General features: G+C 55.0%; 1 protein-coding gene across 1 annotated transcript in view; it reads right to left on the minus strand.

Moving 5' to 3' along the window:
* PROM2 (prominin 2) overlaps positions 1–17,331 on the minus strand; it is a 31,369-nt gene that overhangs the window by 241 nt on the left and 13,797 nt on the right. The window contains exons 8-20 of the mRNA XM_029912726.1: positions 16,803–16,962; positions 15,859–16,011; positions 13,617–13,740; positions 10,156–10,247; positions 9,791–9,875; positions 8,513–8,659; positions 7,409–7,480; positions 7,131–7,223; positions 6,456–6,509; positions 3,844–3,924; positions 3,403–3,471; positions 2,582–2,671; positions 1,055–1,161 (exon numbers count right to left, since the gene is read on the minus strand). Coding sequence (XP_029768586.1) covers positions 1,055–1,161; positions 2,582–2,671; positions 3,403–3,471; positions 3,844–3,924; positions 6,456–6,509; positions 7,131–7,223; positions 7,409–7,480; positions 8,513–8,659; positions 9,791–9,875; positions 10,156–10,247; positions 13,617–13,740; positions 15,859–16,011; positions 16,803–16,962 — 1,327 coding nt within the window. The remainder of the gene's footprint in view (positions 1–1,054; positions 1,162–2,581; positions 2,672–3,402; positions 3,472–3,843; positions 3,925–6,455; positions 6,510–7,130; positions 7,224–7,408; positions 7,481–8,512; positions 8,660–9,790; positions 9,876–10,155; positions 10,248–13,616; positions 13,741–15,858; positions 16,012–16,802; positions 16,963–17,331) is intronic.

The raw sequence follows: 17,331 nt of genomic DNA on the forward strand, positions 1-17,331 counted from the left end.
CATAAGAACATACAGTAACGAGGGGCACATGGGAGAATTCAGTGAGCTGAGCTTGGCTAGGCCTGGGGCAGGCTGTGGTTCAGGGCGGTAGTTACCCGTTTGTCCTTAATCTACCTCTGAATTATGCACCGCAATTCCTGGATCTATCCCGGCCTCTCAGGGAACTGAGCCCTGGGCAGAAGAGCTGACAGAGCCATGTGCCAGTTAACTAACCCCTGTGTGCAATGGGCATAGACCACATGCAGGTTCACCCTACGTGTACGGGGATGAGGGCCTATGGGCTCCAGGCATGTTTGAGGGGGAGCCCTCAAGGGCAGCAGGGTGGAGTGTTGGGGGGGGAGTTAACCCTTTCTGTTCTCCTGGGCCAACACTCCAAAGGTGGCTGCATCTAAGAACAGGAAATAAGTGCCCCCTGCAGGCTGCATCAGGCGCTGTCATGGTATTCTGCCAACAGGTAAAGCTCTGAGTATGCGCAAGATCTTGGACTCTGTGTCCAAGGATTCAGGGAGCGTACAAAGGGGGACAAGATCCAAGGGATAAGAGATCCGCCCACTGGATGGATCTGTCCAATGGGCTTACTGGACACAGGACTGCAGGGATCAGAGATCCATCCAGGACTGGATCAAAAGCAAATGGAACTTTATCCGTCTCTCTCTTCGCTTCCTCGACCCCTGATTGTGGCCCTTCGCCTCAGTCCATCCAACCTATAGGTAAATACCCCTCTGTATCGAGGTGCTGCTGGGCTCCTGCCGAACGTCTACATGGAGAGACACCAGAGGACCCTAGGTGGGCATGTGCCCAGGGTTGCCACAGCTGGGCCTATTGATGGGGCATTTGCGGGGGTGGCTCAAATGGGGTCCCTCCAGGAGTACGTCTACACAGCAGCCAGGAGGTGTGATTCCCAGCTACTGCCCATACGTCTCCTCCAGCTGGGAATGACACCCGCCAGCTGCTGCTTGGTGCATTCCCCTTTCCTGTGGGTCCCTTGCTGTCATGGCATGGAGAGAATGCGGGCGGAGCACAGGTCCCAGCACCCGCGGCGCCTGCCACTTACATTAGCCGGTTCCTGATGGGGCGGAAGTGCTTGGTAAGTTTGATGGCGAAGATGATGCTGGGGATGAGGAAGAAGGTGCAGCAGCCCAGGCTGAACCAGAAGGCGTTCTGGAAGGACACAACAAACACCCTGATCGGCTCCATTGGGCGGGGCATGGGGGGAGAGAGTGGGGGAGCTGGCCCCTTGGTTACTCTGGATACAGATGGAAGCAGGTTGGACAGAGAGCCTCTAACCCTTTGCTCAGGGGCCAGTTTCTGGGCCTGATGAAGTCAATGGGAGTTTGGTCACTGCCCCGATGCCGTTAGCTTCTGGCCTGCAGTCGCCACCTTACTCCATAGAGGGACTGCAAGAGGCCTGCCCCGTGGGCTCCTAACTCCTAATCAGAGGGATTCACTGGCTGGTAGTAGGGAGCCTACGACACACAGTGGAATAGCTCCGATACCATCCAGCAGAGGGCAGTGGCATGCATGTGCTCGCACACACAGTGCGTGCCGAGATTTATCGTAGATGGTCCCCCTCCTGCTGCCAGATCAGGGAACTGGGAAATCCTGCCATGCAACAAACCTTTGGGCAGCCCTGCTGAGGAGGAGAGCACCCTGCATGGTACATAGACACCCCCAAGCTGGCTGCTTTCATCCGGCGCTGGCCTATCTCAGCAAAGGCTGCGTCTTCCCCGGGGCAATTTAGGCTGCTCAGACAAGATTAGGCAGCCTTTTATCCCCTCTCTGCGTCTATTGGCTTTGGTAGCACCATGACCAGGCAAGGAGATAGAGGGAGACGGGGTCCCAGGAGACAGGGTGGGGTGGAGGGGCTGATTCCAGTTAGTAACAGCTGTGGGGGACACGGTGTGAGAGGTCAGTCAGGGTGGAGCCTGCGTCTCCTGACATCAACAGGAGCGGATCTGGCCTATTCCAGGACTGAGATGGTCGCAGCAAGGACCACGCTGGCTCCCAGGCTGCATCTCATTTCCTGTTCGATTCACATCCCTTTGGTGGACGCAGCATGGCCTAGTGGGTCGGGCGCTGGATTAGGTGTCGGGAGACCCGGGTGCTCTCCCTCAATCTGTCAGTGACTTCTGGCAACCCACTGTCTGTGCCTCAGTTTCCCCTCCCACCCCATGTCTATTTAGACTGTGAGCTCTAGGGGCAGGGACTGTCTTACTATGTATCTGTGCAGCCTCTCGCACAGTGAGGCCCCAATTTCATGGCACACCTATAATACCTATAAAATAATAGACCCCCACAACTGCCCCTTTGCACAGAAACTGCTCACTGAGATGGCCTGCAGCTGCTGGGAGTGCCTCTGCTCTCCCCCATGCTCTCGATGCCGGGGTGATGGGAGTGGAGACTGGGCATCACTCAGTGCCTGGGGATGGGAGGGCTCTGAGACAGACCAATTAGTGCTGTCTCCATGGTGTCTGAGAGCTGCCCACTCACCCCTGGCCGGGAACAGATTCCCCGGGGCAGGGAGGAATGGGGGCTAAAGCCCAAGGCAGCAGCAGGGAGTGGAAGGTCCTGCTGTCCTTACCCAGGGCTCAGCGATGCGGTCGCACAGGATCACCCGGCCGTTATCCAGCGCCGTGGCGAGGGGCTGGCAGGAAGCCACATCCTCAGTCATCTGGAGCAAAAGAGGAGACAGTGAGTTATCCAGGTAGTGACCTGGGTGGAGGCTGACACAGTCACAAACCCAGTTATGCTCAGATACCCAACCAGCTGACCTTTGCCTTTGCTGGCCAGCTCTGCTGCACTCTTCAAACTAAGAATGCCCTCGGGGAGAATGCTCTTTGCCGGCTCCTTCTCTATCATACTGAACATTAGATACTTGTCTTCACTGTCCAGGCCCTTCGTGACCAATCTCTGCCCTATCACCTCTCATTCGCTATTCACTCTGGGCAGGCGCTCCCTGGATTCATCCACAAAAGCCACTCACTGGCCTCTTTCAAAGCCCTCCTTCAACCTCTCCTTTGCCTTGATGCCTACAAGAAACTTGCTACCGGTTAGGCTGAGATCCCAGCTGCCTGCCTCCATCTGCTGTCTCTTGTCGTACGGGGGGGCTGCACTGAATTCTTCCCCCGACCTCGCTGCCACCTCCCGGGGACATGGATTTCCGGAGAACACCTCCCGTCACTGCTTTAAGTGTCTACCCTGAGTGCAGCTGCAGCGTTTCAAGTGAAGACAGCCTTAGATTGTCACCCCTTTGTCACCCCTTTGTTCTGTGTCTGTACAGCGCCTAGCACAATGGACTCCTGGTCCAGGACTGGGGCACCGACCCGCAATGGTAATACAAATAAATCACAACCGCAGCAACCTCTGCTCTGACGGGGCTCCTCTGCTGATGTTAGCACCTACCGTGCGTCTCACCCAGTTCAGGTACTGCGAGAAATAGCCCAGTTCTTTCCTTGAGAAGCAGCCGATCTCCTGCAGGAACAGAAGGCAGCCTGAAGGACACACACTGGCTTCCAAAGGGCTCATGAGGAATTCAGGGCCCCAGTGCACAGTCTGGCCCAGAGTAGGCTCACACAGGCTTTGGGTTTGCTGGCTGGATCTCCAGCTACCCAGGATCTGCCCCAGTGTAGGTCATGCTGCCTCTGGGTTTGCAGTCCCAGATGCCCCAGCAAGCCTTGAGTTTGTAGGCAGGTCCCATGGAGCTGGTTATCAAGCAGGAGTCCCGTCCCCCGCAAGGGTCTCAATGCTGCTATGCAGCCATCTCTGCGGTTTCCTCCAACTGATTGCTGTGCCCCAGCTCTGCCCTTCAATGCCCTGTGGGGCTAAGGTCCCCTCCTCACTCACGTGTCTCAGGAGCCGCTGCGCCTGCACCGGGAGCATGGTCTCGACTAGGGCGATCTCAGCCATCGTCCGTTTCAAGAGGGGCTGGTGGGAGAGCGGGGTTGGGAGGAGAGAGGCACCTTAGAGGGCACTGGAGAGCTGAATGGTGCTATGAATCATGGGGAGGGAGAGAGATTGACCACTGAGATGGGGAATTCTGGGAGCGGAGGTTCTAATTAAGGATGGAGCTGTAGGCTTATCATGCAGCAGCATGCATACATGAGCATTAACTCACTGATCCTCACACCAGCCATGGGAAGGAGGTAAATGTCCCTATCCCCATGTAACAGGTGCGGAAACTGATGCACACGGGGGGCAGGGTGGAACTTGCCCAGGATCACTGAGAGGGTTGGAGATAGGACTAAGACACAGGAAATCCTGGCTTCTGACACCAAGCTCAGACTGCTACATCATACTTAGCTAGGAATGTATCTAGGTTCTTCTATGGCACCCATCTCCCTGGTATCTGAACACCTCCCAGTGTTTATAAAGTGTGCCCAGAATCCACTGGGCAGGGTGTGACACACATCCTCTTCTGTGTGTCAGCCACGGGGAACGTGAGCCTGTTACTGCTCATGGCTACAGAAAAGCCTGACTCTTCAGCTTGGGTTGGGGGGAGGGAGCAGGCCTTGGCTTGATTTTTGGTGTTGTTCAAGGTGGTGCTCACAGAGATATCTTTAGCTATCTCTTCTGCAAGCAGCGGGGGATGGGACTATCTCCAGTCTTTGGTTGGGAAGGGGTCACTCTGGTCATAGAAGTGGGTTTTGCATCTAGCTTTGGAGGCATTAGCGAGAGTCTGTGCTGTTGATCTCCTCCAGAACTTCCATCTCAGAAGCTCCCTCCTCCTGCACAATGAGGTCTCACCCTGGAGGTCGAACAGATCTGTCGTGGGAGGTCAGGATCAGAGAGGGTGAGATGGTCCCTCAGGCCAGTCCCAGCATTGGCTTGGAAGGGGAAGAGCAAAGCTTTGAGTTTGATCTGGTGTCCAAGGGGAAGCCAATGAGGTGCTGGGCTCTGGCCAGCCTGTGCCGCTGGGGAGACGGGCTGACAGACGTCTCTTTCTGGCAGCCGAAGTACCGCGATGTGGATTTGCCGTGGAGACTGGGAGGCAGTGAGCATTGTGGGGAACTGACTGAAGGTGGAAGGTTCTTTCTTCTGTCATTATACGACAAAATCAGCTGGCTCCTCGTGTGGCTGCTGACCATGTACCGTAGGGTTAACCCCACGAAACGCCCAACCACCCTCCGAGCAACAGGGGCTGCGGACGAGCGGCTATCAGGATGGAGAATCGCTTTACTCTCCGGCCGTCGCCGTGACCCCGGTAGGGTGAGAACCTGAGACTATCCCATCCCTGCTGGGTTCCTTGCACCTTCTACTGACGTAGGTGGTGCTGGCCACTGCCAGAGATGGGAGTCTGGGCGGGATGGACCTTGGGTCTGATCCAGTGTGACTGGCTTCATATGCCTAAGCAGTATTATTATTACTGAGCCTTGATTGATAGGTCAGGGCTGGGGAACAATGTGTGAGTGGAGCCCAGGACTGAATAAACCCTGAGGGAGGAAATGTAGTGGTAGCCTTATTGGTACCTGGATATTAGAGAGAAAAAGTGGGGGAGGTGATATCTTTTATTGGACCAGTCTGTTGGTGAGAGAGACAAGCCTTCGAGCCACACGGAGCTCCTCTTTAGGTAGGACTGCGTGGCTCAAAAGCTCGTCTCTCTCACCAATAGACGTCGGTCCATTAAGAGATGTGACCTCACCCACCTTGTCCCTGAGGGATGGAATTTTCTAAAGCGCCTAAATGACTTGGGAGCCCAACTCAAGGGGACTGAATTCTTTCTGCTCCCCAGAAGGGGGTGGTCCCCGGCAGTCAGGAGCGGGGAGCAGGGTAGAGGGAAAACCCGGCTTAGGTGAACATAGAGACTAGAAGGCAAATGTCCTTCTCTCCAAGGGCTCAGATTGAGGAAGATTCGTAGAACAAGGAGACACACACACTCATGGGAAGGGGACACAGAAAGAGGAAGAGCGTGTCCTGCCCAAGAGTGGGTCACCTCACAAGAGCAAGGTCCCTTCAGACCAGGGTGGGAGTCAATGGAGGAAGCTCAGTTTAGAATGAATGACCACAGGGACTGAATTCCCCTCTCACCCCAAGAAAAGGGGGGGTCCCTGCAGGTCAGGGTCGAGCCCTGGATGATGTCCATGAAAAGCGGGGAGCGCCTGTGGGGTGTTTCGCACACACGCCCAGGCTGTTGGGTTGCCCCTCTGAAGGCGCCTTACCTTTGCGCCACGGGGTTGGGAGCTCCTGGCCATGAAACCACCTCTTGCTCCCCATCTCCCTACAGCAGCGGTAAAGTCCCTGGGCTCCGCTGGGAATGGAGCACCGAGGCCTTGCTCCTTATGGTCACTACAGGGCCTGGCAGGGAGTTTTGTGCCTGTAACTCCCAGGACCTGGGGCCACGACTGCCCACCCCCTTAACTCCAAGGACCTGGGGCCACCCATCTGCCCACCACTGCCCACCCCATTCCCCCTCCCAGTGGCCATTCCATCAGATGGACGGTCTCCCCTGGCAACCGTACCTGGAGGTGGGGTGCCATGGCAGATAAGAACTGCACGCTCTCATTCAGCTTCACCTGCAAGGCAAAGGGAGGCTCAGATGCGTCCGCTCCACTTCAAGGTGTGGGGGCCGCAGCCTGGAACCCAATGGCCTTCTTTGAAGGCAAAGGGTGGACGGGAGGAGAGCAGCCTTCCTTCCCCACCTCCCACCCAGAGGCCTCAGCCCCGGCCCTGCCCCGGGGGGTTTGCTCTTCGTGGCCATTCCCTCTGTGAGCTCTCAGCGGTGGCTGCCCGGTTGTGTGGGCAGGTTTTGCTTCCCCTGCCTGGGAAGAACTGGACCAACGCCAGCAGCCCACTGGGCACAGCTGGCAGACACCACCCCCCCCCTTTCAGTCTCCACTTCCACCACCACCCCATCTACAATGTGGAATCCAGGAATCTTCCCTCCACCTTTCCCCTATGCCAGCAAGTCTGGGATTCACACCCCTGGGGGTCTGTCATACAGCCCCCAGTCCCTCCCCACATGAATGACACACCCCCATGGAGGCTTCCCATGATGCCCTGTGCCCTTCCCAAGCGGCATGCTACTGGGGCTAGGCCTGAGCCATGACGTCTGCACCCCAAAGCTCCTGAGCCAAGGACGGAGTCCGGCCCTGGTCCGGCCTGGAGGTGACCGCTGCTCGGTCCATCACACTCACCACAAGGGCCTCCTGGGTGAGCACGGTGGCGTTCTGGATTTTCCACAGGGCCTGGGACTCGTTGGCCAGCCGTCCTGCTATTGTGATGTTGTTCTGTGGGGGACAGCAGGGAGACCAGAGTCACTGATGGCTTTCCTGGTCAGCTGGGAAGCACAGAGCCCTTGGCAGGGAGGAGAGGGGTGGCAATGCTGGGCAGCAGGAGGCAAAGCACATGCATCTCCCCTCCCCGCCCCTGGGGATCACCCCTTCCTTTCCCTTCAGGTCAACTCTGCACTCACCTGAATTTTTCGGAGGCCCTCGAGATCCCTGGCTAGATCTTCCAGGCTCGTCCTCACCACAGGGTTCTGCATCTGGAGAAAGGAGCCAGCCGCATGAACAACCCCATGTCAGCCAAGGGTCCCAAAGTGCGGGGCACACTTTACGAATGCTCCCTGAGCACCAGCGATGAGCCTGCAGCCTGCACATTACCCTGATTTCAGCTACAGCCGTGCCGCCCCATGGGCTTCAATGCTCAGGGGTAACATGGGGCAGAACGTGGGCCAAGGGCACAGGGATCCCTTCCCCCTACAATGAACCACCAAGAGGGAGTGTTTTCAAGTGGCTAGAGTCAGGGAGTGGGGGGTCAGGACTCCTGGGTTCTATTCCCAGATGTGCAACTGCGAGATCTTGGCAACTCTGTCTAGCTATTTATACGGCCCCCATCACAATCATTAATGGACGTTACCCTCCCAAAGGGCCCTGTAAGGTAGGGCAGGACTATTACCACTTTACAGATAGGGAGCTGACACACAGGGCAGATTATGTGATTTACCCATAGGATCCTGTGGTTGACCAAGGACTTGAACTGTGGTCTCCCAAGCCCCCAGTCCAATGCCTTAATCCATTACCCAGTCATGCCACCTCTGTATGCCTCAGTTTCCCCACCGGTAAAGCTGGGGAGAAGACTATTTTTCTAGCCCACACAAGTTGCGCAGAGTCTGTCTGAGAGAGCGGGAGCAAGGAAGGATAGGAAGACAGGACGGGGTTGGGGTGTCTGCCGGGGGGCTATTGCCACCGTGAGGCGGAAGGGAGCCGGCAGGAGAACAGGCAAAGGGAGCGGGCGCATATTGACAAGCCTTATCCAGGAGTGGGATGGACTTAAAGGCAGTAGGAACAGGCAGGGGGTCTGTACACAGGGCAGATGCCTCCGTCAGGGCCAGGGGAGGGTTGGGAGTGGACCCAGGATCTGCAAGGGTGAGAGCCGGGCCGAAGCAGCACGATCAGCCAGTCTCAATTCCCAGACCCGGCGGGAGGAAGGGCTGCTGTGGAGGATGTAAACGGAGAGGGCGACCTCCTGCCTGATGTCACCGCACTGGCTGTAGCTTTGCTCTGGCACCCCTCACCTCGGCCTGGAATGTGGGGTAGTCCAGCTGGTCGATCCCGCTCTGCCGGAAGGTCTCCAGGTCCCGTTTCCCAGCCCCGTCGAGGAAGTGGATTTCTTCAAAGTGGAGGTTGAAGTTGTCGAGGCGCTTCTGGAAGTCTCTGGTGTACTGAGGGCAAGGCAGGGCCATGACCACCAGCCCCACGGGTGCTGGTCCTGGCTAGGGCCCTGACCCACAGCCCAGGGGAGCCTTTCCACTGATTCCTGATTTGGATCTGGCCCTAGTTCCTTATAGGCTGGGTGACTCTGCCCCTACCTAGCATCACAAAACCAGTCAGCCCAGTAGAGCTAGATCCATGGAACGGCCTCCAAACCAGTCAACCCAGTAAAGGTAAATCTGTGTGCCCCATCCTAGTGCTATAAAAGCAGGACAGCGCGACATACAGCCCCTGTATGATACTTCACCCAGCATCCGAGAGGTTCCTCCCTCTTAGATGCACACTTCGTCTCAGACTCAGATTTCCCATTCGTCCCACTCAGGCCAGCTCACTGCCGGGGGGATGAATTACTCAGCACTCTTTGGAAATTCTGAATGTTGAAGCTGAGCAGATAGGGCCCATTTTGCATGCAAGAGAAATTAGCTTCGTGCTATTTTGCAGTGTTTAAGGGACGGCTGTTATCTGGGCTGATACACTGGGGAATGAACCGGGGAATCTCCAGAGCTAAGGCTTCCTAACTAGGACTAGTCATAGTCTCACACCCTCTGTGGGTTAGGCAGGGAGCTATAACACACTCAGTGGGTTACACACGAATTCGTATTTTTCCTAGGCCCCGCGTTTTGCATCCTGCCCTCTAAGCCTCATGCATGAGCCCGCTAGGTGAGGAGAGGCATGGTACTTTATATGCACACAGCTGCAAGGCCAAATTCCCTTCCCACCACAACCTCTCATGGAAGCCCAGAATGGAGGAAGATGGAAAAGTAAGAGTCTCCCCTTGTGTGAGGACAGATGGTTCCACCACGTCTGTGCTGGAAGGGGGACGTTGGAGGAAACCCAGGACTGGATGGAAAATGGAGACTGGATTCACTGGGAAAGAGAGGCCAGGGATTGGGTCCCTTGGAGAAGCCCTTGGCTGAATCAATGTAAAGACTAAATCTCCCTTTAAGTGGGCAGATCTGGGGGCAGGGGACAGTGCGAGACTGTATGAACGTGGAGGTTTAATTCCCCTCCTTGCTTAGGGATGCCACAGGGCTGGCGAGAGTGGGAGGACAGGTGCCCCCTGGGGAAAAGTCCCCGCTCACCTGGCTGAGGTGGAGGTGATCCTCAAGACTGTAGGCATCTTTGAGCTGCAGAATGTCCCAGAGGCCTGCACCCTTCTTGCACTCCCTGGAACAGAGCGGTTGGGGGGGGAGAGTCAGCGTGGGCGGGAGAGGGGAGAGGAGACTCCCGGTCAGCGCTCCTCGAGGGGATCTGCCTAAAGCCAGCCTGTGCCTTGGGGTCTAGTTCTGATTTAATCTCCACCCCCAGTTCAAGATGGTTGGCCTTCGTTTCAAGGAGTTTCCTAATGAGGCCAGTCCGTTAGGAAGCAGCCGGACAGCATGAGCAGTGGCATTAAGAATGTGTGTGTGGGGGGGTCTCCTGGGCAGCCCCATAGCAGAGTACTCACTGGTAAGCAGAGGTTATGTTGAGGTTCCTCTTCAGGCTGAGTAGCTGGGTGAGGTTCATGGATGGAGGCAGGTTCCCAGGAGTGTCGATAAACTGGAGAGTAGGGGAGAAATGAGGCATGAGGAGGGCCCTGGTCGGGGGGGGAGAGCAGGGTGTGTTGGAGCACAGAGGGAGCGCAGCTGTGCTGGTCCCAACAGCATTTCGGGAGGGAGAAAAGAGCGATGAAGGGATGTGATCCTACTTCTGGGTACTGGCTGGAGCAACATGGGGCTAAAATCACCCTAGCAGAGAAAGTCACTGAGGGGCTTTGGAAAGCAAGGAGAGGATGGGGTTCCACATCCGTACCTTTAGGGATCCCTGTCTCCATGGGCAATTCCCCACTCCAGCACCTGTATCATGGATATTCCCCTCAGACCAGACTTCTCGGGCTGCTTCCCCCACCCTCTATACCTGGGCACAATCTCAGTGGTTTGAGCATTGGCCTGCTAAACCCAGGGTTGTGAGTTCAATCCTTGAGGGGGGCATTTAGGGATCTGGGTCAAAAATCTGTCAGGGACAGTACTTGGTCCTGCTGTGAAGGCAGGGGACTGGACTCGATGACCTTTCACGGTCCCTTCCAGCTCTATGAGATAGGTATATCTCCATATTAAAGCCCCCTCATGGGCTAATCCTAACACTGCTCATATCCCACAAAACCCCAGCGTCTCCTCTAAGGGGACTCTTCTTGCACCCACGCTGGGCTGATCTCGCTAACATCTGTACCAAAGGTGACCCTTCCCCCTGACCTGCAGTACTAGGGGCTAATTCATCCCACAGCACCCATACCCTGGTCCCCACATGGCCTGTTCCATATGGAATGACCCCTGGTGCCATCCCACAGTTCAGCCACTCCCCAGGTCATACGCCACAGGCTACACCCAACATCCTAACCACCGGCTCTTCTCCCAGCACACACGTCCTGCGTGATTTCCTCTTGGTCCCCACATCTGCACCAGGGGTGAGTCCCCTGATATAGGGGTCAATGGTAAGTGCCCCCCAGTAACTTCTATCCCATGGGCTGTTCCTCACATGTGCTGTCTTGGGTTCCATTGGAAACCGCTGGTGCACAGTACAGCCACAGTACTGCACCCGGGGTACCTCGTACCAACCTAGTACTACCCCCTGGGATACCCTAATATCATAACACTACCTCCTGGCGAACTCCATTACCACAACACCACCCTCTGGGGTACCCCGTTCACCATAGCACTATGCCCTGGAGAATCTATACTACACCCTGGAGTACCCAACACTACCACAACACTACCCCTGGCTGCCCTAATACTACAGCAATCCCCCCTGGGGTACCCAGTACTTCCACAGCATTATCCCCTGGAGTACTGTGCTCTACCTTAGCACTAGCCCCTGGCCCCTCCTCTCCCTGCACTTGTAGTGGCCACCTTAGGGTTCATCTCATGGTCACTGCAATGGTCCATGGCAGTTGACAGACCTGGAATCCCTCCCTCGGAGCTTCCCTGCTATGCTGTGAGCCCTGGCTCCCTTTAATCCGCATGGGAGACTTGGTCTTTGGGCAGGAAAAGGAGCCTTGCTAGCCCTTCTGCAGCCAGAGCTGTCCAGTCCCTGCCTCTCTGGCTGTGCAGAGCCCCTCAGTGCATCTCTCTGCTTCCTGAGCTCCAGCTGGCCAACGGTGGTGGGGGGCAGTGTGTGGGGGGAGCTGCGGTGACAGTCGGCTTCCAAACAAAGATCAAACGTTAACCGCTGTTTGAGGAGCTTTAATTAATTCACTGGAACGATCCGTGCGTGCCAACTGTGCCCGGGGTAAAGCAGTGCAAAGGGCCGGGCGTGGGCATAATTGGATCAGTCTGCAGCATGCAGCGAGCGAGTTATTAGATTACATGCCGGACGCTGCGGAACAGGACGAGGTGATGGGACGGATCATCTCATCGTTGGGTCACGTCATCCCTGGGGCTGAACTCGGTGGAACTGCATTTGAATCGATTTACAGTATTTCTGTGTATGCACGCAGCTAAGTGTATCCATGTACGACAGCGTGCACCTGTGCAGGTCTGTATGTGACACGACAGGCCAGATCCTCAGCCTGCCCTCCAGCTCCTTTCACTACGCCATGTGCGAGGCAGACAGGAAGCCAGTGTGACTGGCCACTGAGAGCGATTCCTCAGCCTCAAGGAGCAAGCTGGAAGCCTGGTGGAGGTAGGGTGACCAGATAGCAAGTGTGAAAAATTGGGACAGAGGGTCGGGGGTAATAGGAGCCTATATAAGAAAAAGCCCCAAAATCGGGACTGTCCCTATAAAATCAGGACATCTGGTCACCCTAGGTGGAGGGAAAGGGGCCGTAACCCTGGCTGGACACTGAGTGGGGCAGACGTGAGCATGGGTCTCTTCCATCACGTCATGTCACAAAGAAACTGTCATAACCCATGCACGCTCACACATGCATGCATTGATTGGCGGGCACGCTCACAGGCTGACAAGCCCAGAGCACACTCAGGGTGCGTCTGCTCTGCAACCAGAGCCTTGGCTTATGGAGATATAACCGAGCTAGCTTCTATTTAGCTAGCTCAAATCACAGCTGTGAAGCCACGGCAGCCCGGGCTAGCTGCCTAAATACATACCCACGGTCCCGGGTGGGCTTGTACAGACTGCCTGCGCTGCCATGGCTTCACTGCTATTGTTATTTAAGCCGGCTAGATCAAAGCTAGCATAGGTATGTCTCCATGTGCACCTCTGGCTGCGGTGGAGACGTACCCGAAACGAATTATTCTGGTGATGGAGAAGAGAAGTTTTTACAATGAAGCAAAAAGCCTTCAGTAGAGTCATCAGTAGCCTGCAGGTTGCTACCTGCCAAGTATAGTCATTCATGGCCTGATTCGTACACTTGTACACACTTGTGCAAATGGTTGAGTCCCATATCCCAGGGACCGGTCCCAGGATCTGACAGCTTTATGGCCCCAGTATGTCAGGAGAGTACAGCGGCCATAGGGCAATGATAAATGAAGGCCAGAGCATGCCTTTGTGATTGCGTTAGAGAGCGGGAGTTTGCAATGATGGCCTGGGTCCGCTACAATGAGTGTGTGCGAGACAGCTGACTGTGTGAGTGTGATATGGCAGCTGCAGGTGTAAGTGTGCACTGAGCATGCAGTAGTGAGCATGGTAATGAGTGTGTACATATGGGGTAGGTGCGTGTGCACTGAGTGTGTACAGGTGGGGGTGGAGATGAGTGTGTGATGGGGTGAGGGGGTGAGCAATAAGGACAGAGTGCACAGGTGTGTGTAGATGTTGTGTGTGTGCGTACAGTAATCCGCATAGGATGCGTACGGCAATGAGTGTGTGCGCTAGGCAACTTTGTCTGGTTAACACAGCCCAGCCCGAGCTGGTTCTTCCACCTGGGGAGCTTACAGCACAGCTCACCAGGCTCGGCACACCAAGAAAGCAGGAACCCACCTTGTAAATCTCCTGATTGGCCCAGTTCTTACACACCAGCGTCTGGACATTGCCCCCAACCAGAAAGGTGGCAAAGACCAAGAGAATCAGGAGCCAGGAGAAGAGGAAGCTAAAGCCAACACCCCTGCAATAGAGAAGGAGATGGGTTACAGGGAGCGCCCTGCCGGCTAGTCCTCCATTCTAGTGACTCTGCTGGAACAAGCAGGGAGGAGGGCAAGTTGGGAGCTGCCCTGCTTCTCTTCGGAGTCCCTGGCATCCACACGCATGTCTCCGCAGCTGCACGGTACCATCCCACAACACTGCCACGCCCGCACCGGAAGGCACTGACCGCAGACCTGCTGGGCAGGTTTGAGTCCACTCCCATGGACTATGGGAGAACTCCCCAGGGACCAGGCCAGACGTAGCTGCTGTACAGCTAGCATGGTCCCGGGTTGGGGCAGCAATGCATGCTTCAGCTAACGCCATCCCAACTGGGCAGGAGAGAGCAGCACCTCCTGAGGCAATGTCCAGAAGAAGGAACCTCTCTGGGCTGGAACAGGAGCAAAATCTGAGCCACGCTGGCTCACAGTATGTCTACACTGCAAACATAGGTGTGACTGCCAGCCACTCGAGGGTCCCGGGTGGGCTTGTATAGCCCATGTTGTCGCGGCTTCACTGCTATTGGTACCTGGGCTAGCTAGAGCAAAGCTGGCACAGGTACCTGGATCTACATGTGCTGAGGTCACACCTATGTTTGCAGTGTCTCATGAGGTTCCTCAGACCTGCGGAGTCCCTCTGCTCAGAGGGATCCAGGCTCCAGCGTGCTCGGCGGTGAATCACAACACGGGGATAGTGAGAAGGACTCTCTCTCCTCCCCCAAGTGCACAAACCAAACAAGAAACTCACTAAGGCCATAGATTCATAGATTGTGAGGCCAGAAGGGACTGTCGTGATCATCTTGTCTAACCTCCTGCATCACAGAGACCAGAGAATGTCACTCAATAATTCTTGCACCAAGCCTATAACTTCTGTTTGAGCGAGGGCAGATCTTTCAGAAAGGCATCCAGTCTTGTCTGAAAGACTGCGAGTCATGGACAATACACCCCACCCTAGGTCACTTGTTCCAATGGTCCTGTGAGACCACACGCCCCAAAGGGGAAACATTTTAAGTAGCGCTGGTTGAAAAACATCAAATATTCTTTGTAGGGAAATTTCAGAGGTGTTTCTTTTATTCAAAACTTCTTGGTTTTTCATTGAAAAACTGAGTTTTTACCAACATTTTTCAGTTGTTGGTTTAAACTGGAAAATTTTGACCAAAATAAAGATTTTCCACACAAATTTTTGGTCAGAAAGCTATTTTCCATTGAAAAAACTTTCAGTGAAAAACTTTCATACTACGTCTGTACAACTTTAAAATTAGAATGGGTTGAAACATGCTATGGTCACACCAACCATCCAAATGTGATGTGAGACATACTATGGTCACGCGAACCACACAAACATAAGACGAAATGCAGTATGGACAGATTCACATTAACTGAACAAACTTAAGATGAAACGTGCTGTGGTCAGGTGAAGGATTCATTGTAAAGATCAACCATATTACATAAAGATGGGCCCAAACCCAAGCCATGGCTGGGAACACCCTGAACTCTGGGAAGGTCAGATCTAGACACAAACTTTGCAGCACAGACCTGTCTCTGACATGAATCGCGCAAACCCAAGCGTGAAATGTGCTAGTATGTTGTGAAGCACATACTGCCGATAAAGAACCTGCTGCTGGTAGCAACCATGCTCAGGTCACCTGGCATCAGATGTCCACCAGGAACATTTCAGTGAGAGGTGGAGCTGCCTCTTAGCCATCCCTGAGGAGACCCAAACGGGAAGAGAAGCGAGACGTGAGTGCCTAGGCAAACTCCTGCATCTGCTGGGCTTCGGCCTACCACCCAGCCAGAGGACCTCTCCGTTTCCACCCCCGCACACTTTGACTGTAACACCATCCACCTTTTACAGTGCCACATCACCATGGAGAGCCTCCCAGCTAACAGAGGAGGGCTGGACTCCAGTCCACTCCCAATGCCATGTGCCCATCACAGAGTTTCAGGCCAGATGGGACCACCAGATCATGTAGTCTGATCTGCTGTGTAGCACACGCCACCAATGCCACCACATCACAGAGATATTCTCTCCCCATCACTCCCAACTGAGGTGTGAGGGCCCTGAACTCTCCCCTGCCCCGCCCAGTACAGTAATAGTCCCTTACACCAAAAGGAATTTGGCCCCAGCTTCTCCTCTGCTTTCGTAGTCGCTCGGATCCTCCCGCATGGCGAGCCCACAGGCCCCAAGGGACAGCCCCAGGAGGTTACAGGCTACAACCAGCAGGACCACGGAGCACAGCACGATGCCAACAATCCACCTGCGGAGAGAAGAGGTCAGAGGAAGTCAGGAGCCACAAGGGCAGTTAAAGAACAAGCCCCCCCACACACACACACACTTCCGGGTCATTCCCCCATCCCTGGTGGCAGGAGGGAGCCTGCACCATCACCTGCCATAACTGGGAGCAAACCCTAAATTCAGCCTCAGGCCCGAGCCCACAATCATTGTTAGTCAGTGGAGGCAGGAAGTCAAAAATCACCCTTTGAGAGAAGCAGATGGGAGCAATGCATCTGCTCCTCTACTTCAGCTTTCTATCCTAGACTAGATTTGAACTCATTGGATTGGGATTTCATGACCTTCACACAGCCTCAGAGCCACCCAGGGCCTGCTAGCAAGAAGTCAAGTGATCAGCTGGAAAGTTTTGAGGAGAGACCTGAACTCCTCAGTGGACTATCAGCAGTCGGGGGGCTTCAGTCCAGGAGCAGCTAGGGCGGTACGATACATTCTGGACCCTCTTAAAGAAGTGTGACACACTGAGAATGCTTGTGTGTTCTCTTCTGCTAGTGGTGGTCCACCAGAGGATAACAGCCTACTACTGCTTCCTGCTAATAGAGTGGCTCCTTTAGCTTAGAGGGTGGAGGGTAATACAAGGGATTTAGCCATTCCCAGAGGTTGAACTGGGAAAATTGTTAGCCTGCTTCTGATTTCACGTCCCCTGGTTTTATACAGGTGTTACCTGCTTGACTTCACTGGAGTGACTCCTGCTTCACACTGGTGTGAGCTCAGAATCAGATCCATAGACTCACACAGCTGCAGCCACTCTCCCGTTACCTGTATTTCTCATAGTGTTTCACCTCCTGGAGGTAAGGGCGGCTCTTGTTCTCCGCCTGCATCAGGGCATCATTCAAGGGCTGAGTGTAATCAGAGACTGGGAAGCTGTCTGCAATAGACTGGACCTTCTCACTGATCTTGTTCACTTCGTCCTTTAGGTCTGCAAGGTGAGAGTGGAAGACATAGGGGGGACTTAATGGGAACCCTGCAGCTGGCAGTGACGGGCGTAGGCAAGCACTGGTCCTTCTCTGCGGTCCCAAGGGGCTGGATCTTACAGGACCATTCACAAAATACATCCCTCCTCTGTTCAGGACAAACCCTCTCACCCAGCCTCTGCCGAAGTCCTAGAAGAGTCTGCCCCTTACCTGGTGCAGTAAACACACCCTAATCCTAACCGAACCTCTGCAAAATGACAGGGTTTGGACTCAAGTCTCAGGTACAGACCAAGCTCTCGGGCTCAGATGGGTCCTAGGACCAGGGCCGGCTCCAGGCACCAGCTTCTCAAGCAGGTGCTTGGGGCGGCCGTTCC

The sequence above is a fragment of the Terrapene carolina genome, unplaced genomic scaffold (assembly GCF_002925995.2).
Source record: "Terrapene carolina triunguis isolate 2854851 unplaced genomic scaffold, T_m_triunguis-2.0 Scaffold53, whole genome shotgun sequence".
NCBI classification, from domain to species: Eukaryota; Metazoa; Chordata; order Testudines; family Emydidae; genus Terrapene; species Terrapene triunguis.